Source organism: Microcebus murinus, chromosome 10 (genome assembly GCF_040939455.1).
Source record: "Microcebus murinus isolate Inina chromosome 10, M.murinus_Inina_mat1.0, whole genome shotgun sequence".
Lineage (NCBI taxonomy): Eukaryota > Metazoa > Chordata > Mammalia > Primates > Cheirogaleidae > Microcebus > Microcebus murinus.
The window spans coordinates 9,638,318-9,662,427 of record NC_134113.1 but is presented as its reverse complement, the minus strand read 5'-3'; the positions used below and the strand labels follow the sequence as shown (position 1 = coordinate 9,662,427).

General features: G+C 58.3%; 1 protein-coding gene across 1 annotated transcript; it reads right to left on the bottom strand.

The window, feature by feature from the left end:
* Positions 1 to 889: 889 nt before the first annotated feature.
* Positions 890 to 23,896, bottom strand: NPTXR (neuronal pentraxin receptor). Its single transcript, XM_076007832.1, has 6 exons — positions 23,754 to 23,896; positions 22,681 to 23,611; positions 10,292 to 10,517; positions 7,965 to 8,212; positions 5,295 to 5,474; positions 890 to 5,048 (listed from the first exon to the last, which is right to left on the bottom strand). The coding sequence occupies exons 1-6, from the start codon at positions 23,894 to 23,896 to the stop codon at positions 4,824 to 4,826; spliced, it is 1,953 nt and encodes a 650-aa protein (XP_075863947.1). The 3' UTR covers positions 890 to 4,823.
* Between the last annotated feature and the right edge of the window lie 214 nt (positions 23,897 to 24,110).

Here is a 24,110-nt window from a genome sequence, read left to right as displayed (position 1 = left end):
TGCAGCTTAATTTTGCTCAGTGGTAATTGAAAACATTTTTATTTTTAAAACAAATATGGATTCATTCTGGAGTAGAATGAAACAAACACATGACTTGTTCAGATAACTCAGCAGACTTCAAATAGTTTTCCTATTTAAAGTGCCACTTCCAGCTACACCTACCTCCTCACTCTTGTTGGAAGTTGGGGTAGCTTTGGAAAAGTCTGGGAAGCCCTGTCCTGCTGGTGTGATCCCCTGAGCCCTGAATAGCACCCTGGCTTTTCACAGGTAACAATATTGATAGAGGAGGAAGGTGAAGGCTTTGTGCCCTAAGATGGTATGAACAGGGAGGGCTGGGGACTAGATAAGACCCTTCCAGGGATGGGCTGGGTGCTGGAGGGGCAGCGTGGCGGTGGCTGACCCTGATGCTGGCCAAAGAGTCCAGTCTACAGGCCCCACGTGTCAGAGGAGTCCAGCTAGAGTGTGGGCAGGGGTGAAACTGAGCTACAACAGAGACCTCCTCTCTCCACTCCCCCATCTCCCTAGGACCCCAAGGGTCCAGACAAGTGACTCTGGCAGGCTGGGTCCCAGGAAACAAATCAGGGACCCGGATCCCAGAACTGGGGCACAAGGTGTGGATGGGGTATTGGGAATGAGGCCAAAGCCCAGTTAGCAGAACTGGGACACTTTTCATGTGGGACTTGTGTTCCCTGCATCCCTCCTGCATAGATCTTGGGAAACGGGCTGCGCCTGAGCCTGGGGACAGGCAGGACCTCTAGGGTTGAGTGAGGCTTTGGGCCAGTCTGGAACAGGCATCTCCTCTGCCTTTACCTGCAGCCCTGCTGAAAATACCCGCCCCCTTCCTACCCGGCACCCCAGGGTACCCCACCCCTGCAAAGGAGAGCCTCAGCATAAACAGCATGTTTATTTTGAACATTCAAGTTTACAAAAACAAAAAGGTAACAAAAACCATGACAGAGATCCACACGCACACACATACACATACACACCCGCACGTTGTATCTCATGTCGTTTTATGTACAAAATTGGGGGGAGAGAGGAAGGTGGGGCTGGTAGGGGTTGTCAGTAGGGTGCACTAATGTCACAGTGTCAGATGACTTACATGCTCACTCACGTTCAATCTGGGCCCACATGAGCCCCTTCCCTACCCAGGCGTCAGGGGTCAGGGGTCAGGTTGGGAGGTAGGGTCTGGGGTGGCAGGCAGCTGAGATAAGGGGGTGAAGAGAGTGATCCCATCTCTGGGAGGGAGCCCCTTCCCAGTTTTCTCAGGCCAAGGGTGCCGGGATGTGTAGACGAGGAGGGGCCCGGTTCTGGGAGAGGGGACACCACGTCCTGGAGGGAACAGAACACGATCAGGAAGCCAGGCTGTGGTCCCCATGTTGAGCTGGGTGGCCTTGAGGGTTGCTCGCCTTCCCCAGGCCTCAGCTTCCTCATCTGTAAAATGAGGGCCTTGGTCTCCCCTAAGTGCTCTTCCTGCCCAAATCTGTGGTCCTACGTCATGCAAAGTTGTAGCAAGGAGATAGGTCCCCCTGGGATGCTGGCGGGGGCACCACATGCCACAGAGGCTGGAAAATCTGGCAGATAACAGCTGTGAAGCACCTGGCACAGGGCCTGGCCCAAAGCAGGACTTTAAGGAACAGCAGTTTCCCTCCCCTCCTCTGCCCGGGACTCTTGGGGGACACGCAACTTCCTTTTCCTTTTGAGCTCTCCTGGAAACTCCAACTGAGTTAAAGAAGGGCTAAGCTCCCTCCCACAGCTTCACCAGGGGGCCCCTGGCCCTGGGCCTGGCCCATCCCATGCCTCTGTTCTTCTACCTCAAACCTGTGGGCTGGTGAGTGGGGTCGGGCACAGCCCTGCAGGCAGAAGCGCGGCAGGAGCAAAGGTGCCCAGATCCCGCTCTATGCATCATTAGGGGTACTCATCCCCTCCGGCTGGGGGGTGGGCCCTGAACCTAACCTGCTTTGCTTTGAAATCTGGGCTCCATCCCCTGCTAGCTGATTGACACTGCGCAGGTTACATCACTCGTCTGTGCCCCAGTTTCCACACCTGTATAATGAGGCTAAGAGCAGGCCAGACTCATAACAGTGTTGTGCGGACAAGCGAGATGATGCCGGCAGGTGCGCAGTGCAGCAGCAGGTGCTCACGCATGGCACGGCCAACACGCGCTCCACCATCGTGATCAGCCAGCGCCGCTCAGGACGCGACAGAGCAGCATTTCCAGCTCCTCTTTCCTTGTCCTCTCGGACGTGCCCAGGGGCAGCAGATGATAGCAAAGCTGGAGTCCAAACAGCAGGCGCTCGGGGCACGTGCACAGAACAGGGAGCAGATGAAGGATGGGGGGTCTTTGCAAACAAGGAGCTGGGCCTGTCACCAATGAGCCAGGAGCAGGGCCCACACCCCAACAGCTCTGATTTGTTCCTGGTCCCTCTAGAGGGCTGACGGGGGTGACTCAGCAGGGGAACGAGGCTCAGATGTCAGATGTCTCATCATCACCGTGACAAGCATAAAGGACCTGGGGTGGTGTGTCTAAGTGGGCTCAAGTGACCGAGCAAGTGCTGTCACCGCCCTCCTAAGACCCTACCCTTCTCTAAGGGCTACCTCTTGGGAGAAGCTACCTACTTCACAACAGTAACAGAAACACAAAGCTCAGCGTCCCTGAAATCTAAGCTCTGAATTCTGCCATCACCCCAGCAACAGAGCATGTCATTATGATGAGACACTTGACCCAGCACTGGGGCTGATGTCATTGGCTGTTACCGGGGCAACCCAGATCTCCGCAGGCCTGGCTGAAGCCCGCCATCGCTCTTTCTTCCGAGGGGAGTTGGACCGGAGGTGCTGAGCAATCTATTTGTGCTCTCAAAATGGAAACAAGGATCTGGGGGCCGGAGGCAACAAGTCTTGGAGAAGCTTCCATGGCACCGGGCTCCACAGCCTGCAGCTCTTGCGTCATGTCTCAGGCTAAGTGGCTACAGGAAGCAGAGATGGAACAAAAAGAGGGCAAGAGGTACCAGTGCCCACTTGAGTCAGGAAAGCTGCAGCTGCTTAGACACCTGGTAGGTGACTGGCAGGGAGAGGCACCTGTGAGCCCAACCTTCCACCCTGCCAGTGCCCAGGGATCAGAACCTCCTTTCCGCACTTCCTGGCTGGGGGTGCCAAGATATCTGGGTGTTATGTAAAGGAAGATGTTTTAGTGTCATTTTGAAAAGCATCCTGGCCTCTCAGATGTCCACCCTCCTAGATGCTGGACTCAAAGACCCTCAGAGACAGGCAGCATGGTGTAGGGGGAAGAGCACAGAAGAGTTCCAAGATGCCCTGGGTTCTAATCCTGGCTTTGCCCCATTGTGCTGTGTGATCCTCTCTGAGGACCCTCTCTGAGTTCTTCCCCATCTCTCACAAGCAAGAGGTCAGTCTGGCTAGCTTTTCTCAGCTCTGACATTCTTACACTCTCTTGGGGTAGCTGGTAAGGACTCCAGGGGGAGGACTGGGAAGCCATCAGTCCTTTGAGACACTCTCAGGTGGTTGGGGGTGCCAGGCTGGGGGGATCCATGTGTGAGGTTGGTCTGCCTTGAATGTTGTCCTTGACCCTGACTCTCTGGAGCTAGCTGCTGACCCTAACCCATGAATAGCTGATCCCATCTGCTGCCCAGTCCTAGGACCTGCCACTGTCACCAGGAGGGTTCCCAGGCTTTCCGCTCCCATCCACCTGGAATCACAGACCACCCCACATTCCATCTGGAGAGCTCTTTGAAATGACCAAAGCATAGGAAGGCCAGGCCCAGAGAGAGCAGGGACTTACAGAAGGCCACACGGCAGGTCAGCAGCATGGCTGGCTGGGAACCAAGTGCTTGCTGCTCTCCCCATGCTCTGCCCACCCCCCCATGCCTCTCCCCAGCCTCTCAGCTCCTCCCTCCCTCCTCAAGGCCATGCAGAGGGGGCAGGTAATGTGACTCTGCGAGGGGTGGGGTCTCCTGGGCCATGCTACCCCTGCCTTAAGCTGCTCCCAGCCCAGGCTGAAGTGGCCCAGGCCCTGTCCTTGGCATGGGGTGGGGTCTGTGACTGTGCCAGTGGCCATAGCTATGGGTGAGCACAAGGGGTGACCAGGCCCTTTGGCCTCCCAGGATTATGGTCCCTAGCCCTCCAGGCTGGAACTGGGAAGGGAGTATCCTGGAAACAGGCAGGGGTGGGCCAGGCAGGGAATGGACATTCAAACCACCACACACAAAGAAAGGAGGCAAGAGGAGGAGGAGGAGGCATGAGGTGGGTGGGTGGGTGGGGAGGCTCCGTCCAGACCCTACTGCCCTTGCCTGGCAGCTGGCGGGAAGACGGAGGAGGGGCAGTCTGGTCTCCTATGTCTCCGATATAACCTTCTACAGCCTGTTGTGATCCTCAAGGGGAAGGGGCCGGGGCTGCTGTGGGGGGACAAGGGGGCAGATGGCCACCCCACCACTGAGAGGGTGGGCCCTCCCCCATATAACGACCCCACAGGGGATGCCATTGGGATTAGTGGAATCAGATGTGACTGATGGACCAGTGGGGGTGGTAACAGACGACTCCAGTGCAATGCCAGAAGGGTGGGCAGAGCCTGGGCTCACCCCAGGCTCCACCTGGTGACTTGAGATGCTTGTCCCCATCAGGTGGGGCGAGGGGACACGTTCACAGGGCAGGGCATTCTGGACATGTGGGTATAGGTGAGAGGAAATGGAGGCACGGCCAGGAGTAGGGCAGGAGGGAAGGCCAGTGCGTGGGCAGGCTGAGGAGGAGATGTGCCCCCCCAAGGTCCCCAAAGTGGCAGGCAAGTGAGGGGCCCTGGATGAGGTGGCCCCTCATGCCTTGGCTCTGCCCTTGCAGACATCAAAGGCAGCCTTCGTTGCACCCCCGAAGGCCTCCACCAGCTTGTCTTCCCAGGGAAGGACGTTGCCCAGCAGTGGCCCAGTGCAGTTGGCAATGCCCAGCACCTGGGCAGGTGTCAGGGCGTGGTCCCACAGGTTAAACTGGGCAATGTCACCGACGAAGGCCTGGGTAGCATCAAACCGGCCACCCAGGGTATCCTGGGCCAAGAGAGCAGCAGAGAAAGGAGAGACACAGAGTGAGGGAACAGAAAAGACAGGCAGGCACTCAGAGAGTCAGATGCCACCCCAGCTGAAGCCCCGCCCCTGCCCACTGAAGCCCCGCCCCTGCCCACTGAAGCCCCACCCCCAGGACATGCTCGCTGGGCACGTCTCTGCCCTCTCTGGCCCTCAGTCTGCCCATCTGCAGAGTGGTGTGGTTCAGCCAAACAGCAGCCCAAACCTTACCTGCTCCTGGCCCAGGATAAGGATCCCATGAGGCTTGATGGGGTGCCAGGCAGCCAGGTTCTCGCCGGAGCCCTGCAGCTCCCCGTCCTGGTAGGCAGACCACAGGCCATCCCTTGTGGTCCAGGCGATGCAGATGTGGTGCCAGCCACTGTCCTTCAGGCTCAGGGGCAGCTGGGCCACCTGGACACAGGTCCCCCAACCTCAGGTCAGAGGTGCCACAAGGCCCAAGGCTGGGGTAGTGGGGTGGGGGTGGGGAGACCCATGTCCTTCCCTCTGGGGAGTGGCCCAAGGCCTTATGTCAGCCTCTCCTTCCTCCCAGCCCAGCGTCTCTCCTGACTCTTCTCCCCTCTTTCCCCACAGGCCAAGCCAAGTAGCTCCACTCAGATCACCAGGGACCACCCAGTGTTGGTTTCTGGTTGTTTCTAGCTAGTTTATTCACTCTCTAACAGGCCTGTGAGGTCATGCAGGGTGGGAGCAGGGGATCACAATCCTATCCTCCCCTCAACACCTCACGCAGGGCCCCCCGCGGCTGGGGCTCAGGAAGTACCGGCAGTGGCAGAGTGAGCCTTGGACTCAGAGGCCAGGCACTGGCATCTGGCCCTGGTTCTGCCACCAACCCCCTTTGTGACCTTGGGGAGGCTGCTCTTTCCTCATCCGTAAAGTAAGAAGGTCAAACACGGGATGGCAAACACACAGCCACTGCCTCTTCCTCCACCCAAGGCAGACATGGCTAATCAATCACGAGCCTAGACTCAGCCTCAGACTCTCCTCACATGCTCTGAGAAGCCGCTGCTGATTGATTCAAGTTGGCCTGTGCAATGAAAGATACTTGCTGTCTGTGGATTGGTGCTCCCAAAGGGCTCTTTTGCCTCATAAGTTCTCTGAGATCACAACTTAATATAACATTCTCTGAGGCCTATTTAGTGCCGGGCCTTGTTCGGACACTGGGGATATGGATATGGTCTGGGCCTTAAATGAGCTGAGTTGCCCAGGAGGGAAGGACATCAGGGACAATACTGCAAGACAGAATAACATGGGGGCCATGAGGGAGGTACAAAGGCTGTGTGAAGGCCTGGGAGGAAGAGGGGGGCGTGGGAACAGAAGGCACGTAATCTGCCACAGAAACTGACCATTCCACTGCTGCGCACACCAAGGGCGGCAGGGCACGGGCAAAGGCTTAGGGGCTGGAATAAAAGGGGAACAGTGAGCAGTTTGTGAGGTTGGCTGTCAAAAGGACTCCAGAGGTTCCCAGGATAGGGCTGCACGGTGCTCTGTCCATGGTGCTGAATTCCCGCTAATGAGAACTGAGTGCTGAACTTGGGCAAAGCCAAAGATGGCAGCCAGGGGGTGATGAAGGGAACAGGGTAGCAGGACCTAGATGTGATCCAGCCGCTGTGGGGGTTGTAGGGCATATTGGTCCACAGGAGAAATTCGCTACTCTCTGGACTCATCTCCTTCCTCCTCTTCCTACTCTTCCTCCTCCTTCTCCAGGACGCCCATAAAAGGCACCTTCTGCTGAGTTGGGTTCTGATGGTGTCAGCCACTCCTGGTGGCTCTTTATGGCTGTGGGCTAGTCACAGGTGGGTGTGATGTGTGGCATCTACATTTACAGAGGGGTCTCAATAGATCATCATGCCTGCAAGGCCCAAAGCCATGTTGCAGGTGGTGGGGAGGAACTTTTGGGAGGGGATGAGGATGATAAGATGCTCCCCTCCCTTCCCCCTCAATACCATGACCCCGACACATCACTCCCCCCACCCAAGGCCTGTCCTTGTCCTGCCTTTCAGTCAGGCTGGGATGGCCCAAGGGCAGAACAGGGCAGAGGTTACGAGGTGGTTCTGGAGCCCAAGACCCCGAATCGCAGCATCACCCCTTCACCAGCTGTGTGGCCAGGGTGCATTATTTCCCCTTCCGGAGCCTCAGCTTCTCCATCTGCAAGATGGGAAGGTCCAGGCTGATAGATGAGTAAAGTGCTGATTAGCGCAGTGCCCGGCAAAATACGAACAGCTCGCTCAGTGCTGGGCTCTGCCCCAAACCCTCTGCATGTGTTTAAGCCACTTATTTCTCACTACAGCTCCATGAGGCAGGGGCTGCTATCATTCCAGCTTTACAGATGAGGAAACTGAGGCACAGGGTGGGTAGTGACTAATCTATGGTCGCACAGTGGTTACAGTGCAGAACCAGAACGCAAATCCTGCATTCAGGCCCAGAGCCTGCCCATGGCACCACTCTCCCTAGTGCGGAGGGCAGAGGGGCCAGCTCCCGGGGAGCAGAAGGGACAAGGAGTTCACCAGCACTCCCGTCCCCCCAGGTGGGTCCTTGCACCTCACTTTCTTCCTTCTATATCCAGGAGAATGAGCAGGACCTGGGGGCGGACACCTCAGCCCCACTCCCATAGTCAGGACACTGGGGGAGTCACTGAATCCCCACGAGCCTCACTTGCCTCCTCTGTAAAATGGGAACAACATTTACAGCCTCTGTTGGACACAAGCCCCTCTGCAGCCAGCCCCATGTCTAGGTTGTCTTTGTATTCCCAAGACCCGTCCTGAACACAGTAGGCACTTAATGTGCGTTGAATATGCCGAGCGGGAGAACGAGAACTGACCCCGGTTTGGGCTCAGCACAGAGCAGGTGCTCCCGGAAGGGTCGCCGTCCCCCGCCACTGCCCACCTTGTCGTTGATCAGCAGCTCCATGGGCTCGTGGCCCGCCTCCAGCAGCACGATCTCGTTGGCCTGCCCGGGCACCGAGTAGGAGAAGGGGGTGCCCTGGCCGGTGCCGCCCGACCTGGACCGCAGCCACATGCAGGCGGTGAACGCGTAGAGCTCGGGCAGCACCTTCCGCACGCGGGCGTACATGTAGTTGTTGCGGAAGGGGATGCTGACCTTGAAGGCGTCCGGGGGGCTGTAGGCCGAGGACCCTAGGGTGGCAAGGCAGACACGTTGGGGTCGGCGGACTCTGACGAGGGCGGGTGGGCAGGGCACACTCCAGAACGAGAGCTGCGTGCCAGGTGCCTTCCAGGCCTTCTCTGCTCTGCCTTGGTGTTGAGGCATGCTTAAAGGCCAGGGGCTCTGGGTCTGAGACGCCCCAAGTTCAAATCCCGTCTCCACCACTTCACAGCCATGTGATCTTCACCAAGTTAAACCTCTCTGGGCCTCAGTTTTTTCCAGGAACACGAGGGAACACTACTTCCTCCTTCCAGGTTGGGTGAGGGTCGAGAGGGACAGAGTGTGTGAAGGGCCTGGCCCATAGTAAATGCTCAGTCAATGTTAGCTGTCATAATGACCAGCATTTTTTAGAGTTCCTTTCCTATTTAATGAGCAGTATATATATAGTGCCTTCTACATGGCAGGCACTGTTCTAAGTGCTTTTATAATACATTATTTCATTCCTTGCAACAGTGCTGTGAGGTGGATGCTATTATAATCCTCATTTCACAGATGAGGAAACCTTGCACAGAGAGGTTAAGTAATTTTCTCAAGGCCACACAGCTAGTAAATGGCAGAGCTGGGATTTGAACAGAGCAATCTTTGGACTCCCTGATCTTCAAGGTGTCTTTCAACTCAGAGTTTCTGGCATTCTATGTCTTGAATGTCAGACGGCTTTCTGCAGGGGGCAGATGGGAGAGTCACTGCCTCCAAGGGAAGGGGACACAGCCACCACACACACCTCCAGGGTAGGAGTCATGGGCACTGCCACCTGCCTGTCACTTCACCATTCCCAGTTCCTGGAGAATCCCCTCCCCCAGCTGGGTGGTAAGAGCTGGGGGTTCTGGGCTGGGGCCAGGGATGTGGACCCAGGGTTCCTGGACCTGGCTGGGGCTTGGGATGAAGGCTGACAGGATGCATCATGGTAGGAGAGGAAGGGGCTCACCGACGGCCACTTTAAACCTATTTCTTAGATGAGGACGTTGAGCCCCGAGAAGGGAGGTGACTTGCACAGGGGCACACAGATGTCCAACTGGGTGACCTCCCTCCCTCTGCCCTGCAGCCTTGTCATGAGTGGGCATTTCCCCGACCGCTTAGGAGACTCCATTAGAGGGACCAGTGGCAGGACTGAGTAGGACGCAGGCTGCCTCTCCTGTCCCTGTGCTCCAGCCAGGATGCTGCCCCCGGCTCGCCAGGCCTGTCCCTCCCCTGCAGCTGTGCCCTGCTATGGCCTCTCCACTCCAAACTGTGCTGTCCACCTCTGCTTTCGAGAACTAGCTTGAGGCCTACTTCCTCTAGGAAGCCACCTGGATTTTCTTCTCCTGAACTCCTGTTCCCCATCTAAGCCAGTCCCAGATAATTGCTCATGGTTCCCCCATGTCTATAAGCCTCTTAAGAGTGGTCCTCACAAGATTTCAAAGCCAGAAAGTCCCCAAGAGCTCAGGAGTCCTAACCCCACCCCCACTCCTCAGATGAGGACAACTGAGGCGTGGGGAAAAGGAGTGACCTTCCAAGGTCACAGAGCAAGCCAGTGACAGATGTGGAACCAGAAGCCAGGTCTCCTCATGCTCATACCTGTACACATCTGTTACGTTTCTCTGACCCTCTGGCAGTGCCAGGCCCAGGTGGTAAACAAATGACAAAATCCTGATTCATTGAAGATGCTATTTTGAGTGGGGTTAAATGCTTGACCATGGAGTCACACCTGCTTTGAGATCTAGATCCACTACTTCTTGGCTGTGTGACCTTGAGTAAGTCACTTGACCTCTCCGAGCCTCAGTTTTCTCAAGTGTAAAAACCATGAAGATTAAATCAGCTGATGTCTCAAGTACTTAGCCCAATCCCAGGACATAGAAAGTGCCAGAAGATGGTAACTGTTAATAATAACTTTGATAACGATAGTATCCCCTACTTATTCTCTCCAGCTTGTGTTCCATAGCTGCCTCCTCACCTCCCACCCAGCGTTAGCCTCTGGAGGGTGTGAACGTGTTTTGTGAGTGGATCTGTCACCCCAGGAACCCTGCCAAGGACCCCTCCAAGGACGCCATGCCCTCCACGGGGCCCAGACCCACCGTGCTCCAGCTCGGCCAGGCGGTCCTGCAGCGTGTCCAGCTCCTTCTCCACCTCCTGCCGCTGCCGGCGGCTGCTGTGGCTGAGGGCCGCGCGCTCCTGCTCCAGCGCCAGCACCTGGGCCAGCAGCTGCCCCTCCAGCTGGTCCATCTTGGAGTGCAGGGCGGTGGGCGCCACAGGTGCGTGGGCCGGGCCGGTCGAGAGGTTCACGCGAGCTGGGAGCTCCTGCTGCTCACAGGGCAGGGAAAGAGGGCGTGAGAGGTCACCTCGGGGGAGGAAGGAAAGGCACAGGCACCGAGATGCCCACTGCCCCTGCTCGGTGACCCCCACACGCACAGTGGGGATGGCAATGCCAGTTGCAGGTGACAGACGTGTCCCCGGTGCCTGTTCCTGGCGCCGGTGCATCATGGCGAGCAGCGGGCAGAGCTGGCACCTGCCCCCAGGACAGCTCAGCCTGTGGCGGGGCTGCGGGGCCGGGCCATAGAGGGCCACGAAGGCTCCCAGGTGGTTCCATGCACAGTCAGGATTGAGAGCCACTGTCCTAGTCCTTCCTAGCTGCAAGGCTGGACACTAACTGGCCAGTGAAGGGGCGGGCTGTCGTAGTCTTGGCTCATTCACTCACCGGCTCCTCTAAAACGGGACTGTGCACAAGGCTCTGGGTGGGCAATGGGCAGACCCAGGGGCACAAACCGGGGGCTTCTGGAGCAAGACTCCAGTGACCTGGCTGTTCCAGGATGGCAGGTGGTTAAAATCACATACTCTGGAGTCAGACAGCCAAGGGTTCAAATCCAACTCAGGAACCAACCTGCTGTGTGACTCTGGGAAAATCCCTTGACTTCTCTGAACTTGTTTACTCACAGGACAGCTGCACCTATTTGGAGGGCTGTGGGGAGGATTAAGTGGTAAATGCCAATAAACAGAGCCTGCTTATTGTCATTACTGGCTAGGGCAGAGTGTTCCTGGGTAGACTCTGACACCCCCCATCCAGCCCAGCATGAGGACAAAGTGTTTAGAGTCCCCTCTGCTCCTATCCTGTCTTAAAGACTCCAGTGGCAGGAGATTGGGACAGGAGCTGGAAAGGCCTCTCCTCCCCTTTCTCCTGCTGGAGGAAGCCCCTTCCGGGGTGGAGGAAGGCAGATGAGGCCACCGCTTCAGACTCTTGGAGGGGACAGTCTCTGGCGGACATGTCATGGAAACATCATTAGGAGATTAATAATTCAGTGAGCTGCTAGGAGCCAAATTAGACCTTCACAGTCCCCCTGGCTTCCCCACCCCCTCCAAGGTCCCCACTGCCAGGCCTGGTGTCTCCACACTCCCCAGGGCCTGGGAGGTTCCCGCTCAGCCTGGCCCTGGGCCCTGCCCCAAGGCTTAGGCCCCAGACGTGAGCTCACTGAATGCTCCTGATCCACTCACCGAGCGATGCTCTCCCCGGGCCCAGAGTGCCGGGCCCGCCCCGGGTGCTGGACACAGCTGAGGGCAAAACAGAAAGCCTAGAGCACCGCGTCTCCCGGTGTCCTGAGCCAGAGACACTCCCATCCTTACTGGCCCCGCCCTGGCCTGCCAGTCATTTGCTGGGTGACACTGGCAAGTCCCTTACCCTCTCTGAGCCCCTTTTCTAGCCATGTGACAAGGGGATAAGTGTGTGCCCTGCATCAAAGTGGTGGACAGTAGAGTGCCACTGCCATGCTCAGTGCCGGAGACACGGGAGCTGCCATTGTGGACAGTGATGTGCCCTCAAGCTGAGGAGTTGGAGGGACCAGCACTGGGCTCTGCCACTGCACCCCAAGGGTGCCAGCAGGTGGGGTAACCCCTACGGTATCATTTTTTTCTTCTCTAAGATGGGTGCTGGGAAGGCCCAGCTTGCCGGGCTATGGTCAGGATTAAATGATGGCGTGCAGGGCGAGGGCCCGGCCCAAAGCCTGGCCCAGTGGTGTCAAGGGCCTGGTTTCGGGTGCTCGGGGTGGGCGGGAAGACTTGAACGGGATGCTCTTAGCTGCAGTCTGAGCCCCCCTCAGGCACCTGTCCACTTGCTGAATCTGCTTAACCCCCCTGTGCTGTAGGGGCCACCAGTGTCCCCATTTCATGGGCAAGAAACTAGAGTGACAGAGTCACCTGAGGTCACACCAGGGACAAGCAGCAGAGCTGGGACCGAGCCTGGCAGGCCGGCCTTCCCATCTCCTCTGCATCACTCACCACGTGGCTCCTCCTGGCCACTGCCAATGGCCCTTCTGGAAGCCCTTCTCCCTCTCTGTCCCACCTGTCCCCAAGCCTGCTGAGTGGCTGCTGTTGGAGGGGCGAGCTGCCTCAAAGGGCGGAGGGTCTGGTGCCAGCTCACGCTCAGCACCCCCTTCTGCTGTGGTGGGAGGGCTGAGGACCAGCGGCCCATGCCAGGCTGTGAGATGGGGCAAGGGCAAGCACGTGACCAGGGTTATCTAGGCTGGCTCTAGAAAGGGACCTCATGGAGCAGCAGGAAGGGTCCAGCCATCATCATCCCCGTCCCATCCCACGTAAGAGGTCCTGGCCACCCACCCATGCTTGGCCCAGTGGGTGTTGGGGGGACAGATGAGCCTCGCAGCACATCTGGCCACTCCGTTACACCATCTGTGCTACCCCGAGGGCTCGTTCTAACCGCCACGGTTGCTACCAGCCCTGGTTTTGGTGCAAACTAACCACAAAGCCTCAGTTTCCCCTCCCATAAAGTGGGGACAACAGGCCTCACTCTGTCCATCCCCAGGACAGAAGGAAAGATGGGAAGAAAGAATGGAAGTGACAGGTGACAAGCCCTCGTGGACTGTAAAAGCATAATGCAAGCGGTGAGGCTTGACCACGTCAGCTGCCGGGGAGCCTGCTGCTGCCACAGCCTTCATGTGACCACAGACGGCCCATGGAGACACAGCCAGCCTCCCACGGGACTGAGATGCTGGACCTCCAGTTAGCTCACAGGGAGCGTCCCACCCAGGGTGCTTTCCACCCGGGCCCCGCACTGCTCTGCCCCCCGGCCCCCACCCTCCTCTGCGCCGAGCTTGAGGCCAGAGGGGCACAGGTTGAATAAGACCACGTGCCAGGCCGCCTTGGCACTGTGCAAGTATTTACTCAGGAATCCTCAGCCACTCGCTGAGCTTGGCACGCTCAGCATCCCCATTTCACAGATGGGAAATCGAGGCAGGAGTCCTTTTTGATTGGTCTACAATGATGGGGCTGGGCAAAGCTAACATTCCTGGAGCCAACGTGTTCTCTCTCTAGCCAAGCGTCCTCCCCGCTCAGAGGCAGGAAGAACTGCCAGGAAGAAGGGGGCGTCGAGGCTATTCACACAGATGCTGTTTCGAGGAGAAAACGTGCAGGCGCTGTGTGTGTGTGTCTGTGTGTCTATGTGCAGGCGCACAAGCTGTTCTTTTGTCAGAGCCACCAGCTCTGCTGGGCCAGGAAGGCCAGGGAGGCGGTGGGCTCCCCGGATCGTGCGTGAGCCCCTCCTCAGCCCAGACTCTGAATCAGAAGAACACGACTCCCCCCACCTCCCATCTGCTGTGGGTGCAGGCTGTGCCGCGTGGGCTCCCGGCCTGATGCCAGGTGGGCCCCCGGCCTAAGGCGGTGGGGGACAATGACGCCAACACCCCCACTCAGCTCCTGGTGGGCAGGCGAATGGAGGCTGGGAGCCTGCGGTGGGGTCTGGTGAGAGTCTGCTGGGCCCCAGCCAGAGCCCGGGGTTCTAGGCCCAGCTCAGCCACTCGTGCGCCGGGCTCATTAGCACGCTGACGGCAGCAGCTGCCCCACTGGGCACTCACCGAGTGCCAGGCCCTGCAATTGTGCAAACATTTCTCAATCTCACTCAACAACCCTGGTAAGTAAGGAGGCCCACTTTACAGATTCGGGAACTGAGGCTGAGGGAGGTGAGGCCGCCTGCCTAAGGTCACACAGCTGCAAAAGTGGCAGAGCCACGATTCTTCGTTCCAGAACTCGTGTCCAATTCTCTGTCCTACCCTGACAGTTGGGCCTCAGTTTGTTGATCTACCAAGTGGGCACAGTGCTGGTGGCTCTGCCTACCTCAAAGGCCAGCGGGAGAGGTTCTAGTGGCCATGAGAAGACCGCAGAGCAGGGCGGCTTCACAAAGGAGGCGTGATGGGAGGGTCTTGCCAGCGTGGGGTGCCTGAGGTTGGGGGGACACGGGGAAGCCCCAACCACCTTGTCCCCACCCGGGGTCTGCTCCCTTCCTGCAGGGAGCTGAAGGAAGGTGCGGGACTTCAGGGTCAGGGGCCCAACCTCTGCACCGGCCCACCCTGCCCGGACAGCACAGGGCCTGGCTCCAGGGGCAGCAGGGCTGGGTGGAAAGTGAACAGTTACGGGGCAACTGTGTGGGTCACAATCACCCCCCATCCCCATCCAATCACCCCTAAGTCTTGTGTGACTCCTGCCAGGGCTCATACCCTGGCTCTACCAGCTCAGCAACTTTGTTGTGTAAGGCTGCTGTGCCTCAGTTTCTCCATTGGCCAAAAGGGTAAAATAATACTATCTCGTAGCATCGTAGTGAGGATTAAATGAGTTCATAGATACAAGGCTCTTAGAGTTGGCATGTGAAGTGCCAAATGAGTGCCAGCTATTAGTATTAGGACTAACACTACTTGAATACCTCTTGCAGTGGTCCACCTTTCTGCATCTCCAACCCTAAATCTGTTTGTGGGATCATTATATTGAGAGAAAAAGCAGGTTACAGAGCAGTTGGCTATCATTTATATAAAGTTGTAAAACATTCAACAGCGTGTGATGTACGGTCAAGGGACACACGAATGGGGGTAAATGCATGAGAGATGCATGCGGAGAGCAATGCAAACTCAGGACGTGTGGCCGTTCGGGGACGGGCGGCCGGGGCTGGCACGGGGGAGGCTCTGGCAAGGCAGCCACCGGCTGGACATATTTGGGTCTTAGTCTGGGCAGGGACTCTCTGTACCTTATTTTCCTGTTTAAAATACTTCACACTGATTTTCCTTTAAAAATGGGGGAAAAATTCCCAAAGTGGAGACTATAATGGTCCAATCTAACCCTGACTCTTACTTAGGACCTCACTCAACTCCTCTGCATCTCCCTCGTCCTGGCTGCCGGCCCCTGGACTGTGTCGCAGCTTCCACTCCGGCCCTCGCCACACGGCAGCCAGAGGCGAGTCCGACCACACTGCTCTCTGTCTAAAACCCTTCCCTAACCCCTTCCACCCTCCAATAAAGTCTCTTACCTTCTAGCCTCAGCCCTCACGACACAGCCCGCACTCACCGCCCACCCCCACAACTGCAGGCTACAGGTCCCTCCCACAGGAAGCCCCAGCTGCCCAACTGCCCTGAGCAACCTCACACCCTAAGGCCTCCGCACATGCTGTTCCTCCTGCCAAGAACGCTCTTCCCGCCCCTCCTCTGCCCAGTGACTGCTCACTCTCCAGACGGCAGCTCTCAGCGCCTGAGCTAAGATGCTCCACAGAGAGAGGACCCGGGGGCTTCTCTGGCAGGGCTGCGGAGCACTCGCTCACTCACCCATTCATCTCCGTCAGCGGGTGCTGCAGCGTGCTGCGGCTGTGCACACCGACTTGTCAGACAGGCGGGTGCCATTTCCGGGCTCCTCACTCACTAGATCTGTGTCCTTGGGCAAGTTGCTCAACTCCTCCCACCGTCAGTTTCCTTATTTGTAAAATGGGGGTAATGCTAGTACCTCCATCAGGGATGTGAGCAATGATGGAATGAAGTCTGGCATATCTTGGGGGGCTGATAAGTGGTTGACACCATTATTACCATCATCCACTATTGTCGAGAGGCAGGAGGTCACACTGCATAACAGCAGGTGCCCTAGAGCCACACGGTCTGGATGGAAACACCAGCTGAGCGGCCTGGGCAAGTTTCTGAGTCTCTCTGAGCCTTAGCTTCCTCATCTGTAAAGTGGGGACAGCGATGGTCCCATGGTTCTTGTGGGACTCAGTGGACAGGCCTGGCACATGTGAGCTCGTCCCTGCTGCCTCCTGCTGAGTGCCAGGTGCACACAGGGCCCTGTGCCTGCCACAGGCGGTGCTCCCACCTGGCAGGGAGACAGATGCTGCGCTGGGACGGCCAGGACGCTGGGCATGGAGCGACCGGCTCTGCCAGGGCAGGAGTGGGGGAGCCCAGGTGGGGAGCTCGTGTCACCCCATCTGTCTCCAGGGTCAAGGCCAGCAGGCCACTCTGTCCCCATCCAACCCAGGCGTAGGTTGGGGAGGGCGAGGGGCAGAGGGTAGAGTGGTTTGGATGGTCCTGGGCCCCAGTGCCAATTTGAAGCCAGACTGAAAAGAAGATAAATGGGGAGGAGGATGAGGAAGGGCGAGGAAGGCTCTCTTGGGAGATGGGAGCAGGGCATGGCCAGCCATGCCTCCCCTGGGCTCCGAGGCCCCTCATTGTGCCCTAGGACGCTTCCAGCACCAGGCCCCTCGATTCTCTCTTCAAGTACCCCATGTCAGGCTGTTGCTGCCACAAGGCCACCCAGGACCTCTGCTCAGGCCCTGCCTGCCCGCACGCCCCCGGGGCCCTGGCCAGAAGTCCTCAGCAAACACCGAGCCCCACCCTCAGCCACTTTAGTCGGGAGTCCTGGCTGTGGCCTTGGCTCAACCTCTGCCACATGTGGCTGTGGCAAGAGCCTCGCCTCTCTGAGCCTCAGTTTCCCCTGGAGTAAAACAAGGGCTGTGGGCACATAAATGCTTCCATTTGGGGTTGGTTGGCCCAATCCCTGTCCACAGGGATCCATGAGGACGACGCACCCAAGACTGTCCTGCGGAGACGCCGCCACGTCCTCCCCGCGGGGGGAGCGCAGCCCTCTGACTTCATTCCACCTCCTACAGGCACAGACTCACAAAGCGGCCAATAAACACGAGAAAAGGTGCTCAACATCATGAATCATCAGAGAAACACAAATTCAAACCACAATGAGTCCACTACTCGCCCACCAGAACCGGAGTATTTTTAAAATGACCACACCGAGGTTGGCGAGGTGCACACGCAGGTGGGCGTGTAAACTCGCACAGCCACTTCGGGAAGACGGTTGGCAGTACCTACTGACGCTAAATATATGCCCATCCCGCGACCCAGGCAGCCCACTCCTGGGGACAGATCCAGGAGAAATGAGGGCTGACAGCCACCAAGAGATTTCACAAGAACCTTCATAGCAGCTTTATTCGCAATATCAGAAACAACTCGAATGTCCCTCCATAGGACGGGTAAATGGATTACGGCACGGCCACACAACGAAACACCACAAACAGCGAGATGAAAAACAACAAACTACTGATAAATGCAACACGACGGGAGGGCACAGACATGTGTTAAATAAAAAGCCACCAGACACAAAGCTGCACAGCTGTCTGAGTCCATTTGCATGAAGTCCAAACACAAGCAAGTGGTGGTCACAGAAGCCAGATTGTGGTTATGTCTGGGGAAGTACTGACTTTGGGGGGCACAGGGGAGCCTTCTGTGGTCTGGAAATGTTCTCATTCCTGAGCTGGGTGGCGCTTTTATCGGTGTGCCCATACAAACATTTTCACTGGACTGTCCACTTAAGCTCTGTGTCCTTTCTAAGTTAGAGACGTGAGCTCTTACATATCTTGAATGTAAGATACACCTAAAGAAAAACATGTCCCACAGGTACGGCTCTGCCTTCTGCCTACGCAGCTCTTGCCAGGCCTGGGACAGTAGGAAAGGGTCTTCCTTCCTGGAGGATGGACTGCTGGGAGGGGAGGCTTCAAGGGCACAGGATGACAGTGCAAGAGGGGTCTTCTGGGACATCCTACCCACCTCTCCCATTTGACAGATGGGCAAACTGAGGATCAGAGAAGAGAGGGGATTTTCTGAGGTCACAGCAAGCAAGTGGCAAAGCTGGGGTTGAAAAAATCCGTGTTTCTTCCTAGAATGAAGGTGCCACCACTGGCAGGAGTAGGAGGTTCAGGTCCTCCCAGGGTGGGTGTCCCATCTGGAGATGGGGGGAGGCCAGCCACAGGGAGAGGGGCCAGTGGGGTCTGCAGGTCGCTGGAGTGCAGCTCCCCCATCCTCATGCCAGCGATCATTCACCCCCGCCAGGCTCTATGTCAAAGGCTCTCCTATGTTCTCATTTAACCCCAGGAGGGAGGGGCTGCTTTTAATCTCCATTTCACAGAGAGGAAACTGAGGCTGAGGAAGCTAAGCATCTTGCCTAAGGTCACAGAGCTCTCAAATGACAGAGCTGGAATGTGAACGCAGGTGGCCTGCTAGGTCTGCATCCCTCACACTCTCTGAGCCTCCGCCTCCTCACCTGTGAGACGGGACCGTACCGGCCTGCCTCACAGGACCGAGGCCTGCACGGGCTGCCGCGGACGCAGCGGGTGCACAGAGAGACTTAGCTGGCACGGGCCGCGGCGGCAAAGGTCCCACGGCGAGTCTCCCGGTGATCTTGCCAGCCAGCAGGACACGCCTGGGGGGACTGGCCTTCGTCCCTCTCGCTCCAGGTGCACTGAGACAGAAATGGTCTGGGGCAGTGTCCGGCACCTGGTGCGTCCTCACCTGTCTTCCTCACTCTCCCTAAGGTGCGTGAGGCCGGACCCCTCCAGCCGAGACTGGGGTCGATGATGAAGAACGAGGCTCTGGAGCCGCGCACCGGGCTCCACTGCTGTGTGACTTGGGGCCAGCGTCTTAACCTCTCTAAACCTAGGTAAAAGGGGGATAGAACAGCGCCTCCCCGCAGGAGATTTTATGAGGATCAAGTGAGGTAGTGCAGAGCCCGACGCTCGGGGAGTGCGCTGGAATGGTTACGTGGCTCCCGCTCTAGGACGTGCGGAGGAGACTAGCTTGCCAGGCTGGGTTAAGGATATGGTTTATGTCCAAGAAATGTATTTAAATCAATCTCGAAGTTCCACTGTATACATATATTAAGTTAGCACAAAAATGGAACATGCCTACATAGCCCGTCGCCACATAAGGGGGCCAACTCTCTTAGAAAGTGGTTCTTGGCCACAGCCACAAAAAGTCAATATCCTCTGACCCAGTAATACCACTCCTGGGAATTCCGCCTAAAGGAATAATTCAACAGACTTAAAAAGAAAAAAACAAACAACTCTCTGCATGAAATGGATCCTGCGAGGAGCATCTAGAAGAAAAATAATTAGAAACAACCTACGTCTCCAGTAACAGGAGCCGGTCAAGTGGACTGATGGATGATGGCGCCGCGGATGAGTCCAGGGCATTAAGGCGGTCATTAAAACGGTAATTACACGGCGGCTCTGTGACAGTGGCTGCATGTGGATGAGGACTGAGAGGGGGCTGCAGAAGGGAGAAAATAACGCGAGTAAATGTGATTTTTTTTCCCCCAAAAAAACCTTTTTGACTTTTTTCAATGAACGGCAATAACAAGTATGAAAAAAGAAGAGGACAGCCCGACCTGCCCTCCCCTTTTGTAGTCAGTCCGTGGGGTGGGGGAGGGGTGGTGCAGGGCTGTGCCAGGTGGAGACAGGCAGGAAGTGTGAGGCTTATGGGGGCTTGGGTGGGGTATGAAGGGGACAGAGTGTGATCGGCGAAGGCCTCTGGGGAGAGGTGTCCTCAGAGAGACTCTTCGATGAGGATTGGGGTCATGCCAGGGTGAGCAAGGCAGAGGCAAGAAAGAGCCGAGAGAGGGGTCAGGAGAGAAAGGCCACATCTGAAGTGCAGCATGGGAGTGGGCCCAGGTGCTCACACCACAGGGGAGCCCTGTGGGCTTAAGGAAGAGGCTGGGGCTGCCCAGAGGGGCGTGCCTGCAGGCGAGAGACGTCACAGAGAGGAGGGCAACCAGGACCAGGGGTCGAGGGTGGAGCCAAGGATGTCTTCTCAGAGCACGCGGAGCAGAGGTGGAACAGGGAGGCTGGGGGCTGGTGGCCCATCCAGGGACATGTCAGGGGGATCGATGGGTCTGGAGCTCAGGAAGGAACCCTGGGCTGGAGACTGGGCTTTGGCACAGGGGCCCACCGTGGAGTGGGCGTGGGAAGCCTCAGGGAAAGTGAGAGCCAAGGGGGGAAAAAACCTTAAAGGAGGAGGACCCTGCAAGGAGACAGAGGCAGCAGAGAGGGAGAAGGAGGGGTGGTGAGAGAGGCACCTACAAGCGAAGGGCATGGAGATCTGTAGGATGAAATTATTAGCGGGGTCAGATGTCATGGAGGAGTCCAACAAGGGAAGGACTGAAACGTCCCCATTCAGTTTCTCAACTTTGGGGACATTACCAAGAGCACTTTCAGCGTGCCCTGTGGGAGAGAAAGTGGACCTCGAAAATCTGGGGGTTATGAGAATATTAGATGAGAAGAGAGGGGAGAAATCGGACCATGACTAAAGGGTGCATGGGACCCAGCGAGCCCAGATGTCTGACCCTCTGTCTGTTCGGCTTCAGACCCTAGCCCCTCCCAAAGGCCCCAAGGAGACTGGCTGTGGCCGCTGCCAGGCTCAGAAGGCAGACTTGGTGGCCCAGCACCCCCTGCCTTTCTCGGTCCATGGCCGTTACACTCAGAAAAGAGGAGGAGTGTACGTGGGGAAGCCAGGGCTCCCCCAGCCTGGAAGGCTGACCTGTTGCCAAATCCCAGCCGCCAGGATCCCCCCAAGCTCAGCAGGCTGACCGGAAGGGAGGCCACCCTGCCAAGTGCCGCAGGTGCTGGGGGAACAGGTCCAGGGCCAGTCCTGCCCTGCCAGCCCCAGACGTGGGAGGAGTCACCTGTGCCATCTGGGCGTGGGGGCAGGGGCTAAGGCAGGCAAGAGGAAGTTTACTGAAAATCAAATCTTTTTTTTAACATTAATAAAAGGTGGGTTTTCTAAAAGGTGGGTTTGTTCCTATTTTGATTTCTTGCAGTATTTTAAAAATTGGTAATATTATAGCTTAATGATAAAAATAGCACTCACTTAAATGGATTGAGCATAATTGTGTTCTAGGCCCTTCATATAAACGTACTTAATCCTCCTAACACCCCAGATAGGTGCTATTATTATCCCCATTTTACAGGTGAGGAAACTGAGGCTCCCCTTCACTGTGGACTTTGAGTTTTTCCCTGATTATTTTCCTGCTCTTGACTCTCTCATCCCAGAAACCCTTCAGAGCTGGCAGCAGGACAGAGGGGGTGTGGGCCTGGCCTTCCTCCTGCCTCTGCCACTCCCAATCAGAGGTTATTGAGCTGGTTTTCCCATCTGTAAGGTGAGGGGTTGGCTGCAGTGGCCGCCTGGCTCTGCTCTGCCACCCTGGGTGATGTTCTGGAAGGCTGCAGGACCACAGCACCTTCAGTCAACCTTCTACATCACATCCAGTGGGCATGGCCTGCTGCTGCTCACCCAGGATTTAACCTAAGGAGCCACGAGGTCAGGGCAGGGGGGCTGCATTTACTTCCTTCCGACATCTCTCCTTCCTCCCAACATCTCTCCTTCCTGCCACTTGCCTGCTGCCCTCCGTCTGCGGGACGTACAGAGGGGCCGTGGGTGCGTTGGCATCTTTCTGCCCCTCCTACCGCAGAGGGAATTTTGCTACCCTCTTTCCTTGTGGTCTGGAAATCAGACCACGGCTGAGGGTGGTCAGCGTGTCCTGCCTAGTCTGACTCATCCTTTTGGGAAACCCAAATTTGTTCTCATGGGGAAAAAGGTGGCCTTGGGACTCCAAGGGGGAAATGACTGGCCCAGGGTCACATGACAGCCAAGTGCAGGCTCCCCCTGCCTGACCTGGTGCCTCGGACCCGCAGCCTGGGCCAGGAAAGCCTGGAAAAGGTGGGTGGAGGAGGAGGAGCTCGCGGGGCCCTACTCTCCATCCGGCCCCCACCCCACAGCTGCGGCTTCCAGGCATATGAGCTCCTGCCAAGGTGCGGTCACCAGTCCCAGCCAGGGTGGGGGCTAGGGTTTGTCTTACGGGGCACCCTGTCCCTGGCTTTTTGGAAGGAGAGGAGCACCCGGAGTCCCTCAGACAGGCATCCTGTCTCCTGACTATAGAGAGTGAGCATGGAGCCGGTAGTGATTTGGGGGTGTCTGGAAGAAGGAAATGAAATGGACACTGAATGAGATCCTAGTCCGTGCTGATTATTTTACACACCCACGTTGTAATCCATTTCCACCACCAGTGGATACTGTTACACCCATTTAACAGACGTGGAAACCGAGGCTCGGAGAGGTGTCTGGCGAGGGGAAAGTATCGAAATGAGCCTTTCGGGCGCACCGTGCCTCAGTCGCTGTGCCAGACGCCTGTCCCCGTTCCCTGACGGAATCCTCCCGCCCTGCCAGCGAAGGAGTGACGCTCCCCGATACACAGACGGGAGACCCGAGGGTGGGAGACCCATGGGCGGCGGCGGCCAGCCCGGGGTGCGCACGAGCGCCCACCGCGACCGCGCGGCCCCTCCCGCCAGGGCGGCTCCCCCGACGGCGCGGGCGCTCACCTCCAGGCGGTCGATGCGGTCCCGGAGGGCGCGCACGGCGTCCTCCAGCTCCACGATGAGCGCGGGCGAGTCCCCCGGCCCGTCGGCCATGGCGTCGCGGCGCGGCCCGGCGTCCTGGAGGCCGCGCGGCAGGCCGCTCTCGCAGCGGCCCAGCTTGCCGGTGAGCTCGCGGATGGTGTCCTGGTCGGCGCGGATGCGCGCCTCCTGCTGCAGCGCCGTCTGGCGCAGCTGCTCGGCCGTGCTCTGCAGCAGCAGCAGCTCCTCGCGCTCGCCGGGCGCCGCGCCCGCCGCGTCCCCCTGCTCGGCCCCCGACGGGCAGGCGGCCGCCAGCGGCGTGCACAGGAAGCGGCTGAAGAGCAGCCCGGGCGGCAGCGGGTGCGCGCTGGCCGCAGGCGCCCCGGGCAGCGCCGGGGGCCCGGCCGAGCCGCCCGCGCCGTGCAGCGCGCTCAGGCTGCGCTGCGGGCCCGGGGACGCGGCGGCGCCCGAGGCGGCCGAGGCGGCCGAGGCGTTGTCGGCGCCGCCGGGCAGCGCCCGCGCCGGGCTGGCCGCCAGGGGCACGCTGGCGATGATGCAGATGACGGCACCGAGGAACGCCAGCATGCCCGCGGCCAGCAGCACGGCCAGGAACTTCAGCGTGAGGCGGGCGGCGGGGGCGCCCGAGGCCCCCGGCAGGCGCGGCGGCGGGGTCGGGGCGCGGGGCCCGAGCGCGCGGGGCCGGCGCGGGAGCCGGAGCCGGAGCCGGAGCCGGAGCCGGAGCTGTCGCCGCGGCCGCTGCTGCCGCCGCTCTGAGCCCGGGCGGCGGGAGGAGGAGAGGGCGGCGGGCGGAGGGGAGGGGGAGCGGGCGCGGCGGCCCCGCCCCACTCGCTCCCCCGGGCCGGCCCTGGCCCAGCCCCGCACCCGTTCCGTGCCGGGCGCCGAGGTGGGGGAGCCGCTGGCGATGCGGCAAGGAGCGGGGGCAGCGCCCAGGACTTTGTATTGCTGCTGTCACAGCACAGAGGGCGGCGACCCGATGGCCGCGCAGCGGGGCTCCTGGGCGAGCCCCCGCCCCCACCCCTCTTGTGCTCTGGCCATACCTGTTATGCCGACAGCTACCTGGAAAGGAGCTGTCCTCCGAGTGGGGCTCTGGGCTGGGCGTGGTATAAACTTGGTCATCATTAAGCCTCACGGTGGACATGCTGACATTACAAATGGGGAAACTGAGGACCACCGGGGTCATGTCGCTGTCATGGTCACACAGGTAGATGCATTAGAGCAGCCTTTGACCCAGGCACGTCTGACTGGACCCAGATGGACTGGACTACCGGATGCAGCTGGGGTGGGAGCAGTTGGAAGAGACCCAGTTTTGGTAGGGGAGGGGTTTGACCTAACCTCAGTATACTGTGGCCACCTGCTTGTCACTCCCCACCTCCATCCTCCTGAAGGAACAGAGT